General features: G+C 35.5%; 2 protein-coding genes across 4 annotated transcripts in view; one reads left to right on the top strand and one right to left on the bottom strand.

The window, feature by feature from the left end:
* The window catches only part of rgs7a (regulator of G protein signaling 7a), a 63,863-nt gene extending 50,942 nt beyond the window's left edge, over positions 1 to 12,921 (bottom strand). Inside the window, exons 1-2 of one of the 3 annotated variants that reach the window (XM_083544717.1) lie at positions 12,646 to 12,921; positions 10,379 to 10,504 (exon numbers count right to left, since the gene is read on the bottom strand). In XM_083544717.1, coding sequence (XP_083400843.1) covers positions 10,379 to 10,456 — 78 coding nt within the window. In that variant the 5' untranslated portion in view covers positions 10,457 to 10,504; positions 12,646 to 12,921. The other 2 variants (XM_083544716.1, XM_083544715.1) reach the window with 2 other exon arrangements.
* The window catches only part of LOC310727771 (up-regulator of cell proliferation-like), a 189,616-nt gene that overhangs the window by 39,118 nt on the left and 136,159 nt on the right, over positions 1 to 14,339 (top strand). The gene's annotated exons all lie outside the window — the stretch shown is intronic.

Genomic DNA, 14,339 nt, shown 5'->3' on the forward strand with positions numbered 1-14,339 from the left:
GAAATGTGGTGTATGTTTCATGTACTATGTAGTGTTCTATCTCTTGTCCTGTATGTTTTTATGTCTATGTTGTCTCTGCTATTAACTCATGCAGCTGCATGTGATCCTTCGTCCTGGGCAAATGTCCGACGAATATGTTTATGTTTATGTATGTTCATTATATTATATTGTACCTTGTAAAGCGTCCTTGAGCTTGGGAAAGGCGCTATATAAATTAAACTTATATATATATATATTTATATATATATATATATATATATATATATATATATATATATATATATATATATATATATATATATATATATATACTATTTATACCGGGTTTGAGTTCAGAACGTTAAATACGCAGGTAGGTTTGATCAGTTTAGTCAGCATTCTAAATGAATGTGCTGATGAGAAACAACTAAAACATAGTAACATATTCTGAGAAAGGTTTTGTAAACATATGGCCTGAGTGAGATAGAACAGGATGAATTTGACTAGAAAAGAAAACATTTAAATGAGAAATTGAGCAAAAATCAGCACATAAAGAAAACACCAACAGCTTCATTATTAGTAGTATTAGTATTTATACACTATCTGTGTCTCTGTCTGGCTGACTTTCTTTCTTTCTTTCTTTCTTTGACTCGCTATCTCTTAATGGTTAAAAAAGGTAAAGGTGCCTTATACATGTCACACAGGGTCAGCCATGATACAGTGCTCTTGGAAGGGTTTAAGGGCCTTGTTTAAGGGCCCAAGAGTGGCAGCTTGGCGATTCCAGGGCTTAAACCCCTGACCTTCCGATCAGAAACCCAGAGCCTTACCCGCTGAGCTACCACCTTTCGTATAAGATGTTAAACTTCTGATCAAAGGGTTGTGAGTTTAAATCCCAGCACCACCAACATGCACCTGTGGGGTCCTTGATCATGGTCCTTAGCCCTTAACTGCTCAGTTCTGTAAATCATAATTGTAAGTGCATATATAATTTTACATCACTTTGCATAAGGGCACCTACCAAAAGCCATAAATGTAAATGTACATTTCTGTTTGCTTTATCAGTGACAACACTTTTCATCTTCTTCTTTTTAAAAAAAACAACTGCATTCATAAAAACCTGTGATTTGCTTCTTCAGCAGCTGAAAGCTATTGCTGAGGTATTAGTGAAATTAGGATATAAATCAATTTCATTTCTGTCTTCGATGGTTTGAAGTCTCCCAGGAGAGGCCGGATCTAGCACGACCCTGACGTGATTGAGTAAGTGTGTTTGCTAAATAAACAGCATTCAATAACAATAAGCTCTAAACAGTTTTTGTGATTTGTGATCAACTGTATGCCACAGGATGTTTTAGTATACCAAGGAGAGGATTTATTGTGGACCCAAGCCATTTTCTGGTTAAATATATCATTTAAATGTGCCAGATAAGAAAAGGTTAAAAGGTTGTCCTCAGAATGCTATTTTAGGACTCATCCTTGACTTAACATTATTGTGCCCACGATAATTCTTTGGTGGTTTTCATGAGTTTGTTTTTCTTAAAAATATAAAGACAGAAAAAACCTTTCCCACGATTTGTTGGAAAAACTGAGCTGCCATATTTGACCCAAAATATATGCGAAAAAATTTTTAAATGAATAATTCATGTCTGATTTAATACATATTTTGCTCTCTGTAGATTTTTCTTTGTAATGTGCAAACGTATTTTTTTTTTTTATCACATTTTTTATCACTCTTCCTTCACCATCATCCCTGAACGTGGTACTTTCCTGTGTCAGACTGAATCCACCTACTTTTAATAAGTGTACTCATTTAGCAAGTTCTCTCTCACTCTCGCTCAATCCTTCCTGTTCCTATCCATCTTTTCCAGCTTATATTGCACACACTGGATGGCTGATTAATCACTTCAATCACTGCCTTTTTTCCCTCTCACAAATGTGCTACCTCTTGCTCTTTCTCATCTCTTTGTCTCTTCATCTCTCTCTCTTTCATATTGCATGCTGTGGATGGATTATTAATGTTCAGGTGCTGGAGGCAAAAGCATCGAAGGAGATAAAGCTGTCTTCATAGTCTTTGTATATTATTCTCAATATCACACATGCGTACACATGCTCACACAGGGAATATAAAAATTCTGAAAAAAACCCTAATAGTACTATTAAATACCACTAACGGCACTATTAAAATAACACTATCAACAACACTATCAACAATATAACACCAAGGGCATTATTACTGATACAAAACAATACCAATATGAAAAACACTTCCACTGATATCAATAATATCGATAACACCAACACTTCCACCAAATTATTAATACCTGAGTACACTTCTCTAAACATCATCACAACTATTACAATGATATATATATATATATATATATATATATATATATATATATATATATATATATATATATATATATATATACATACAATCACCAATATTATAATAGCATACATTAAAAATATTAAAAAAAATCTTTACAGGATTTATGAGTTACAACACTAATAACATTTTTACTACCACTGACATCAACACTATCACCATCAAATACATTTATGCCATTTGGCAGATGCCCTCATCCAGAGCGATTTACATTTATCTTATTCATACAACTGAGCTATGGGGTTTAAGGCCCTTTTTAGGGGCCTGGAATTTGTAGCTTGGTGTGGCTGGGATTTGATCTAATGTCTTAACGATCCAAAGTCCAATGCTTTAACTGCTAAGCTACAACCTCCCCCACCACCATACACATACAACACTAATAACTTTAATACCACCATAACAACACTAATAACATCAACTGAATCACCACTGAATAAAACACTAAAAAACTCATCACCATCACCAAAACAACAAGACCAGCAGATTAACGAAAAATTGGAACACTGACTACACTCCACACCTTCTCATCCTACATCACTACCTGACTTTACTAATACCCTTGTGGCTGAATGAGCACAAATCTCCATAATCACAGTCCATTATCTAGTGGAACATCTTCAAATTAGAGTGGAGTTTATAATAACAGCACATAAAGGTGACTAAAGGTGAAATGGGATGTTCAGCAAGCACATAAACAACTAATTGTCTTTTATGTTCATGTAGTATATTATATATTATATAGTACATCAACACCACCACCAATACAACACTATTATTACTGTCAGCAAAATATCACCATGAATAACATCAACGCCACCACAGAAGCAGAATAAACACCAGCAACAATTATACCACAATGCTGCAAACAGGAACATAGACAGGAACCAAGTAAAAATGCATCATAACATAACTGCAGGCCACAGAAACCTATTTGGAAATAGTAGCACTCATCTAAAACATCCTTAATAAATATCTGAGATTATATTTGGTTTATGAGCATTAAAATATGAGTACAGCATCTTTACCAGGATGTGGTTCTAGTAATACAAGCAATTACGCTACAGGCAGAGAAATTTTCACAATGGAGCTCGGGCTTTTCTTCTAAACTCAGAAGGAGAAAACGGAAACGATTTGACATTTAATCGGCTTTTAGCTTGAACGATTGTTGACTGAAAAGCATCAGTTTACTGTCCTCGGTAGATTAAACACTTTCACTGTCTGCAGGAAGCTAGCTGGGTGTAAAGCAAACTCGGTCGTGTTTACTTTCAGGGTACCGTGAAGTGCTTAGTCTTTGAGTTTTCATCTTGCTAGTTAAACATGCTGGAAAGAACACAAGGTCAGCACTTAAATTTATGCAATCCTATTGGTTAGCACTAAGGATCATCCAAAGAATCCTACCCGCTAGCAAGTGTTATGCTAGCATTAACAGCCAATCTTAATTATTATTTTTTTTTTATTTGTAGGTATGAATTGCTTTGTGTTTATTCAGGATGGCAAACCAGAACAAAATGACCAGTGTGCGTGTGTGAGTGTGTGTGTGTGTGTGTGTGTGTGTGTGTGTGTGTGTGTGTGTGTGTGTGTGTGTCACTGTTGTTCCCTCAGGCTACAGGACATAATTTTTTGCTTCACTAAGTCACCCTGAGGCAGACAGGGAAAATAAGTTTAACCTCACAACACAGCTCAGCTCTTGTCCTCGACACACACGACATGCCCTACTTTAATCAGCTTGAAAATTCCACAGCTGAAAAAAGACAAAAAACGCAACACAACAGCAGATGAGTTTCATAAAAGTGAAATCTCAAAAATGATTCCTAATGAATATGAATATCATATCACTGAAATATTATTCAATTCAATTCAAGTCTAGTTATATAGCGCGTTTTCCCAAAACGGCAATAAATTGATTGCAAATATAAATTTTAGCATCATTAATTACTCAGTATAAGTTTATCCCTAATAATAGAGCCAGTGGCAACAATGGTGAGGAACAGCGCAACAGTGGTGTGTTTGTGTGTGCATGTCTCTAAATAGGAACAAGCAGTGCAGAAACCAACTGAAGGGTGAAATGAAGAAAGTGAATAAGAAAGTGACAGAGAGAGAGAGAGAGAGAGAGAGAGAGAGAGAGAGAGAGAGAGAGAGAGAGAGAGAGAGAGATTGGGAAATGATTCACTCTCTCATATTGTTCAATCGGATGGAGGCCTCGTGAAAAACGAAACACACTCAGGTGTGAAGTAAAGACCAGATACATTGAGAATGTAGCGGGTTTTCCTCACCGTCTCGTAATCGCTTCATAAGGAAGATAAATCTGTGACGGAAACAACTAACGTTCCGAGCCGTGATTTGATATTATTTCTAACAGGCATAATAAAAAAAGCAGTGCGTATTCGAGTCATTCATCAGACATAATTGTGGCCTGTCTTGCATAAGTGTGTGTGTGATCAAACACAGCGCACAGTACACTAGGCATGAATCACGCAAAAGCCTCGTAAATATACACGTCCATTCACACATGGGTCACATACCAGACAATAGTTTCGAATGAACCCTTTAACTCCTGATTTATTCTGCAAGTTTTATTCATGATAAAAAGCACACGATGCTTCAACTACTATGAATACTTTACTCTGTACAATAAGACTAATAAAACATCTATGTAGGTGTATATCAGTGGGGCTGAATGAAGATAAAACACTCCAAGGGTTTTTAAGGCTTTGTTTGAATATGAAAGCTTTGTAACTTTTGGATAAAACTCTGTTTTGTGGTCCTTCATAGAACCTTTCCACAAGAATTATTATTCAAAGAGAACATCAAAGGTGGGTTACTACATCATTGGTACTATTTGCTCAAAAGAACCTCTGGAAGGTTGTACTTCAAAATAAACCTTTCTCAAGGTTCCTTGTGGGTTCTTCAAGATTTCATTCTTTTTTTTTTCCACCAAAAACCCTTATTGAGGGTTATTTCTATTAAGAAGTGAGTTTGACGTGACACTCTGTTGTAGAATTACATAGCTAAAGCTTTAAACATTCCTGACAGAGGGAACACAGACAAACCCTTACATGCTCTTATCTTACATGATCTTCAATGACTGCTGGACTTGTAAGTTTTTCTTTGACTGGAAGTGTAATAAAATTCTCTAGAACATGAACAAATTGATATAATGTTACATATCATAAGTATTATAAAGCACTAGTTAGTTGATTTGTGCCATTTCAAGCTTTAGAGTGTATAACTGTATGACCAGAAATAAAAAATAAAAATAAATCGGCCTATAGAACAAGACTATGTTTGAAAAAGGATTAGGGTAGACAGTGCTTGTTAATTAGCAGAATGTTAATGATGGAAAATATATATATATATATATATATATATATATATATATATATATATATATATATATATATATATATATATATATACAGTGAGAAAAATAAGTATTTGAACACCCTGCTATTTTGCAAGTTCTCCCACTTAGAAATCATGGAGGGGTCTGAAATTGTCATCGTAGGTGCATGTCCACTGTGAGAGACATAATCTAAAAAAGAAATTCCAGAAATCACAATATATGATTTTTAAACTACTTATTTGTATGATACAGCTGCAAATAAGTATTTGAACACCTGTCTATCAGCTAGAATTCTGACCCTCAAAGACCTGTTAGTCTGCCTTTAAAATGTCCACCTCCACTACATTTATTATCCTAAATTACATGCACCTGTTTGAGGTCGATAGCTGCATAAAGACACCTGTCCACCCCATACAATCAGTAAGAATCCAACTACTAACATGGCCAAGACCAAAGAGCTGTCCAAAGACACTAGAGACAAAATTGTACACTTCCACAAGGCTGGAAAGGGCTACGGGGAAATTGGCAAACAGCTTGGTGAAAAAAGGTCCACTGTTGGAGCAATCATTAGAAAATGGAAGAAGCTAAACATGACTGTCAATCTACCTCGGACTGGGGCTCCATGCAAGATCTCACCTCGTGGGGTCTCAATGATCCTAAGGAAGGTGAGAAATCAGCCCAGGACTACACGGGAGGAGCTGGTCAATGACCTGAAAAGAGCTGGGACCACCGTTTCCAAGGTTACTGTTGGTAATACACTAAGACGTCATGGTTTGAAATCATGCATGGCACGGAAGGTTCCCCTGCCTAAACCAGCACATGTCCAGGCACGTCTTAAGTTTGCCAATGACCATTTGGATGATCCAGAGGAGTCATGGGAGAAAGTCATGTGGTCAGATGAGACCAAAATAGAACTTTTGGGTCATAATTCCACTAAACGTGTTTGGAGGAAGAAGAATGATGAGTACCATTCCAAGAACACCATCCCTACTGTGAAGCATGGGGGTGGTAGCATCATGCTTTGGGGGTGTTTTTCTGCACATGGGACAGGGCGACTGCACTGTATTAAGGAAAGGATGACCGGGGCCATGTATTGCGAGATTTTGGGGAACAACCTCCTTCCCTCAGTTAGAGCATTGAAGATGGGTCGAGGCTGGGTCTTCCAACATGACAATGACCTGAAGCACACAGCCAGGATAACCAAGGAGTGGCTCTGTGGGAAACATATCAAGGTTCTGGTGTGGCCTAGCCAGTCTCCAGACCTAAACCCAATAGAGAATCTTTGGAGGGAGCTCAAACTCCGTGTTTCTCAGCGACAGGCCAGAAACCTGACTGATCTAGAGAAGATCTGTGTGGAGGAGTGGGCCAAAATTCCTCCTGCAGTGTGTAAACCTGGTGAAAAACTACAGGAAACGTTTGACCGCTGTAATTTCAAACAAAGGCTACTGTACCAAATATTAACATTGACTTTCTCAGGTGTTCAAATACTTATTTGCAGCTGTATCATACAAATAAATAGTTAAAAAATCATACATTGTGATTTCTGGATTTTTTTTTTTTAGATTAAGTCTCTCACAGTGGACATGCACCTACGATGACAATTTCAGACCCCTCCATAATTTCTAAGTGGGAGAACTTGCAAAATAGCAGGGTGTTCAAATACTTATTTTCCTCACTGTATATACTGTATAAAATTTAAAAAAATTCTACTATAAAGCATTACTTTTCCTATTCCTAGCAGTCTCCAGACTTAATGTGACACGATTCTACTTGTGATCATCCTATTTTGAAGAACTTGATATATAATAAAAGAGATAACTGATTAAAAACTATTATTGAAAGCGCCCAGGAAGTATTAAAGCTCATTTAGTGCATTTAGAAATGTCTTCATTTCTATAACTTCAGCTGACTTCCTGCCTGACAGATTAAATAATACAACTTCAGCTTCCAAAGTCTATGACTAACACAAGTATGACTTCTTCTGTGCATTCATTTGGGACATTATTAAACAGCACTGAGACAAATGACTCAATCTATAAAGAGGAAGACTCGGATAAATAGAAAGAACTCAACACATCACATCGAGTCACAATAACGAGTTACAAAGTGAGTCAGAGCGAAAAGATTTCCAGACTGGCTGACATCCAAATAGATGATTTTGTTCCACTGACTGGCAATATTCAAACACAGGCATTCTGATTTTCAGGATCCCTACCCACAATCCAACTAAAAACAAGATTTAACAGTAGTCAGTCATTTATTTAGACTGTCAGTAATGAGTTAATAATAAGTGAAATTTATTATGCTAACTGCATGTCTGGCCTTTTACTAAGCCCTGACTTGTAGCTAGCAATGTGTTTTACTCTTTATACTCTCAGGAGCCATCACCACATCAAGGATCATGAAAAAAGAGCACACATTTGAGTCACATGATGGCGTAATTTACATGAAAATCTGCATTTAAAAAATGTTACACTTTGTAAGTTTATGCAGAACAATAAGATAAATCACATGCTTGAAACGGGAAAAACTGTTATGCTAAAAAAAAATCATGCATTTTTATAAATGTAAATTTTTGTAAAGTAGTAAAATATAAAACTTAATTAAATGCATGGAAAAATTTCTACAGATTTTACAAAATGTTGCGAAAAAAAGTTATTGGTTTAGCGTAACCCATAATTGTGTAAAACGGAGAGTGATGAAAAATAAATGACAGGAATTAAACAAAAGGAAATTAATTAATTGTGTGGAAAAGTCACTCGAGACTGTAAAAAATGTATGGAAATATTTTTCAATAAATGTGAAAAAGTCTAAATGCTAGAAAATGTATGGATTTTTTAAATAAATGTGAAAGATTCTCTTTAATAGTCGTGTGATGAAAAGCCACATGAGGGGGAAAAATGTGCATCACGGAAAAGTTATTAACTTGAAAATTGTGTGCAAAAAAAAATTCATTATTTGCAATTTATGTGTAAAAATAATGTGTAGAAAAACCATTCTCAAATGCATAAATATTACGATAGTTAACATATGTTATATTATAATATTATAATATCTATATTACATATAATAATAATATTATTAACATTAAATCAATTGACTACATTAAAAAAATGTCCATAAATTTTACCAAATGTTGGTAAACAAATTGCTGAAAGTCTCAAAAATGCTTATGATTATGGACAAGGACTATGTTTCCCACAAGCCACTGCACCTTAATGAATCATTCCACTAATTTGTATGCATACCCTGATTCATGTTCATGATAATTGGCCCATGTGTATATAGTCACGGTTCATTGTCTTTCATTTGTTGTTGTTCTCTTTCATGGTTTTCACCATTTCCCTCACGTTTCACATTCAGGTTATGGTTTTTAGTATTTTGGCAATGTTTTGTACTTGGTTTTTCCCCCGTTTGCATTCACTCTTTCCCTATGGTTTATTACATTTATAGAAGAAACTAATATTAGAAAATAAATGAATTTTGTGAAACATAAATAAAAAATGCATGAATACAGTACAGACCAAAAGTTTGGACACACCTTCTCATTCAAAGAGTTTTCTTTATTTTCATGACTATGAAAATTGTAGAGTCACACTGAAGGCATCAAGGGCTATTTGACCAAGAAGGAGAGTGATGGGGTGCTGCGCCAGATGACCTGGCCTCCACAGTCACCGGACCTGAACCCAATCGAGATGGTTTAGGGGTGAGCTGGACCGCAGAGTGAAGGCAAAAGGGCCAACAAGTGCCAAGCATCTCTCGGGGAACTCCTTCAAGACTGTTGGAAGACCATTTCAGGTGACTACCTCTTGAAGCTCATCAAGAGAATGCCAAGAGTGTGCAAAGCAGTAATCAAAGCAAAAGGTGGCTACTTTGAATAATCTAGAATATGACATTATTCAGTTGTTTCACACTTTTTTGTTATGTATATAATTCCATATATAATTCCACATGTGTTAATTCATAGTTTTGATGCCTTCAGTGTGAATCTACAATTTTCATAGTCATGAAAATAAAAAAGACTCTTTGAATGAGAAGGTGTGTCCAAACTTTTGGTCTGTACTGTATGGTTTTATAAATAAAAAGAATTTGTCATGTGATGGAAGATCACGTGGAAAAACATGCATCATATGGAAAAATACAGTCAGAGAATGTGCTAAATAAATTGTCAAATTAATGAATGGGAAAATTAATAGTTGGTCAAATATGTATAATATTGGCATACTAACTACAATGCATGGAATAAAAAAAGGGAAAAAAAATTACAAAAAAAGGAAAATGATCTGTTAAACTAAACCCATATTTCCTAAAATAAATAAATAAATCTGTTCAAAGAAGAGAAACATTTTTTTTTTTAAATAAAATCATAAAAAATAATGTGAATTTAAATCAATTATGTAAAAAATCTGACTGATGGAAAAATAAATAAGATTTAAATCACATAGACTTTTAGAATTAGGCGAAATGAAAAAATATATAAATAACCGAAGCATCCATAAAAGCTAGCCAGCTTGACTATGCCTCTCTGAATTGAGCGTTCCTTGTGAAAAATTTGACCAGAAAAAAACAAAACAAAACTGTCATTCTGGCTCTAGCTCTCTTAGTTTTCCTTCTCAAATCAAATGTCAAAATATAAACTTGGATATAAAGAACTGCATCCTGAGTCTTACCTTCCTGTACACCAGTGTGTTCGGGGAGTCATCTGTCTCTCCATTGCTGTTCTGAGTGACGCTGTTGGTTTGCGCCATGTTGGCAGAAATCCAATTCTCAACAGCTTCTCCAGAAGACCAGTCAACCTAGTGATGAGAGACAAGGCAAGTACAGTATATGTCAGTGAGACAATGCACATGTTAACAGACTCAATCAAATGATCAGCAGGGTGTTCGAATCCATGGATCAACAAAAAATCAATGCATCAGGAAAACATTTAATGTTTTGTAAGAGACTCAGGCATGATCAAGTCTTTTTTTTTAGAAGTTTAGTGGATTTAGTTTTTCAGCATGCACTCTTGAAAAAGAAATGTAATTGTTCCTTTCCTTGTCACTGGAGTGGTGCCCTTAAGTACGTGTAGTGTGTGTGTGAATGTAGTGTAGATTAAAGTTTGCTTTTTTCCCTTAAAAAAAAGATTTTGGGTCTTTTAAATGTAGACTTTATCCATGGGATACAAATCGACTTTAAATCATTGCATGTTCTCCCCATGCCTTTCAGGTTTTCTCTGGATTCAACCCCAGTTCCCTTACCCAGTATCAAATAACAAACAGGCATTGTAAGCTGTTGTGTCCTGAACTGCCTCGGAACCACAAGTAATGAGGAAAGGGCATTTTTTTAAAAAGTGTTCCATCTTAACTTGATTGTGTGTTGATCCAAATGTATAGCAATTATTTAAGGGGTGTACAGTAGTTTGAAGTCAAGACTGCAATAATAAAAAGCAAGTCATGTTAAAACCAGGATTAGTCAGGATTTAGTGTAACTCAAGCATGTACAAGATCAAGACTAAAAAAGCAAAAGTAACGATATTTTTCTTTTCACTTATTTTGTAAGTCATTACTTTACTTATAGTTAGCTTTGTTTTTCATTTGCAACAATAATTAGGTTGTTTTATATAAATATAAAGAATCACGTATTGACAATTTTTATGTGTGCAAAGAGAAAGGACATGAGCATTATTTATTTAGTAAGGTTATTAGTTAAGACCAAGACCATATTTAGCAAGATCAGCACTTTAAGGCTTATACAAGTCTAAATACACTGGGAAAATATCTCAAGCCCTGCACCATTATAGGGTTAAGACAATTGCAAAAGCAGTAATTTCACATCTGCATATATATATATATATATATATATATATATATATATATATATATATATATATATATATATAAATATATATATATATATATATATATATATATATATATATATATATATATATATATATATATATATATATATATATATTCATATACTGTATATCTATTGAGACACCAAGGTCAGGACCCTGGCACTCTTAAAAGGTTTTTGTTATTTTGCTAATGAGTAAGTGAGTGTGGGTGCATGTGGGTGTATATAATGTCTACTTTAATTATTTTATATTTTTTTCTATAAAAAAAGTATTTAAGAAAACATGATATTCTTTTCAAGGAAAGTCATTTACAGTCTGTGCTTGAATCACAAAATCAATTTTAAACGAAATTACGGAGCACATTTCATTCTTTTGGATATTGTACATTTATCTGGTTTAGAGGCTGAAATCAACAGGTAACTTCAAAAGTCTCAATTATGAAACTCAAGATAATAAAATCAGAGCATCTTATGGAAAAATGGAACTGAGATAGCAGCAACAAATCCAGCAAACTGTGCAGTACATTGCACCCTGTGCATCCTGATCTATTAACTATGACACATTTCTGTGATATGGACCTCCAGTGAAATGCTGATCCTGACTCATTATGACTCTTTGCGTAACCTGTGAAATAAACCACGATTTTCCATCACCGCGTCCTGTTCCAGAGCACTGGATACTGATGTAATCCAGAAATACATTAAATATAAATTCAAACGTACAAATCTATAAGTCTGAACACATTCATACTGAGAAGGTGCACAGATGCAATGAGCACCTTTAATGCATAAAACATTCTCGGCTTGTCTGTGTTGCAGCTTTATTGCAAAGCCAAATGAAGAAGCAGTGATGTGTACAGATGCCTACATGCTCAACAAGCAACCTTCTTTAAAAATGAAAAACCAGACCAAACCAAAATGATCCCACATGTAGATTTTATCATCATTTCAGCACCTCAGACAGCTCCGAACCCCCGCAGCGCTTTAACCCGCTTTGGTTCATCCTTCCATCCAGGGTTATAGGGCTCGAGGAGAAAGCTGAAAGGGTCGGAGATGAAGCCCGTAGCGCGTGTTGACGTGTGTCTGCAGTGCTCACCTCACAAAAGCGCGAGACCAAGTCGGGATTCCGTCAGCTGGCCGACATGGAAAACCGAGGACAGGGGTGATGCATTTAAAGCCTTTAAGAATCTGCAGCTCGATGATGGATAGAGACAGACAGACAGAGATGTTGCTGAAGGACGGTAGGCGGACGGGGGGACGGGCGGGCGCGCGCACCACATAAGCGAGCACGCGCAATCCGCACGCGCAGATCGCGCAGTCCGCCCAGCCAAGCGCCGAGCCCGCGCGAGCACACACACACACACACACACACCATTTCTCTCTCTCCTTCTGTCACACACACACACACACACAAACGCACGCGCAGAGCTGCTTATGCAAACAAACCGGACAGTCAGATTTGCAGATTTTAGCCAGCAGTGCAAAGTGGACAGAAATTGTACATTACATCTCAAACCTGCATGTGTGTATATGGTTATTATACATTCGTACTGCCTTACATGTATTACGGATACATAGTATGATGCTAAAGATTATCATTTTGATGATGATGATGATGATGATGATGATGATGATGATGATGATGTTAAGCAAGTTAGCAGCAAGAGTAGTTGTAGGTTAGTAGTTCCACATATTTAATTTGCTAGATTCAGTTTATCTGCTCTCTAGGAATATTATTATAGTGTGACAAAATTATTATTATTATTATTATTATTATTATTATTATTATTATTATTATTATTAATAATAATAATATCTGTAGTATTAGTAATCGTTGAAGGAGTATAGAAGTATTAGGCCTATTATATATTAATATGCATACAAATTACTGGTAAACATTTAAATAGTTAAAATACAAAAACTACTTCTACTATTATTATTATTATTAGTAGTAGTAGTAGTAGCAGTAGTAGTAGTAGTAGTAGTAGTAGTAGTAGTATAATATACTGATTAACAAAACATGATCAATATGATGATGATAAAGATGATAATACTAATACTTAGATTAATATTAATACTACCATTAGTATTACTTTTAATATTAGTATTAGTATTATCATCTTTATCATCATCATCATCTTACATAAATCCTTCAGCTCGGTTAGGGTCAGACTTAAAACCAATCCATCACTTCATACTGTAATGTACTGTACTGTACTGTAATGTACTGTATTATAACTAATCTGCTTACCTGCATGTTTTTGGAAACAAAAGATCCAAAAGAAAACCTACACAAGAAGAACATGAGAAACTCTACACAGCAAGTAATCCATGCTAAGGATTATAGAATCAATCCTGGGACCTGGAGCAGCATTTACTCTAGATACTACATTGTTAAATAAAATAGTACACTTTGACATAATTACATCTGTTCTGTTTGGATAAGTATTGATTATATCCACCATATTGAGCTTTGGACAAAATAGCAGTTACTCATATGCCTCGGTCAGGTCTCAGGGCCTTGGTGAAGTAGCCCCCTCATCTGCTCAGGACTGGAAGTGGACTTTCCTCAGTAAAATTACAGGTTCCTGACCCTAGTGCTGGAGAATCCTTTGTTTTAGTGTTTTCACTGCTCAAATACACTAAATGCACGCTTGTACTGCCTATTCGGATTGTAGATTAGGGCAGGAAAAACACTAAATTGTAGGTTGTACTCAAGGAGGTACTCAATTTCCTCAGGTTTCACATCCGCTCATTACAATGAAAGGATTTTGGTAAATACAATACACA

The sequence above is a fragment of the Silurus aristotelis genome (genome assembly GCF_946808225.1).
Source record: "Silurus aristotelis genome assembly, chromosome: 6".
NCBI lineage: Eukaryota > Metazoa > Chordata > Actinopteri > Siluriformes > Siluridae > Silurus > Silurus aristotelis.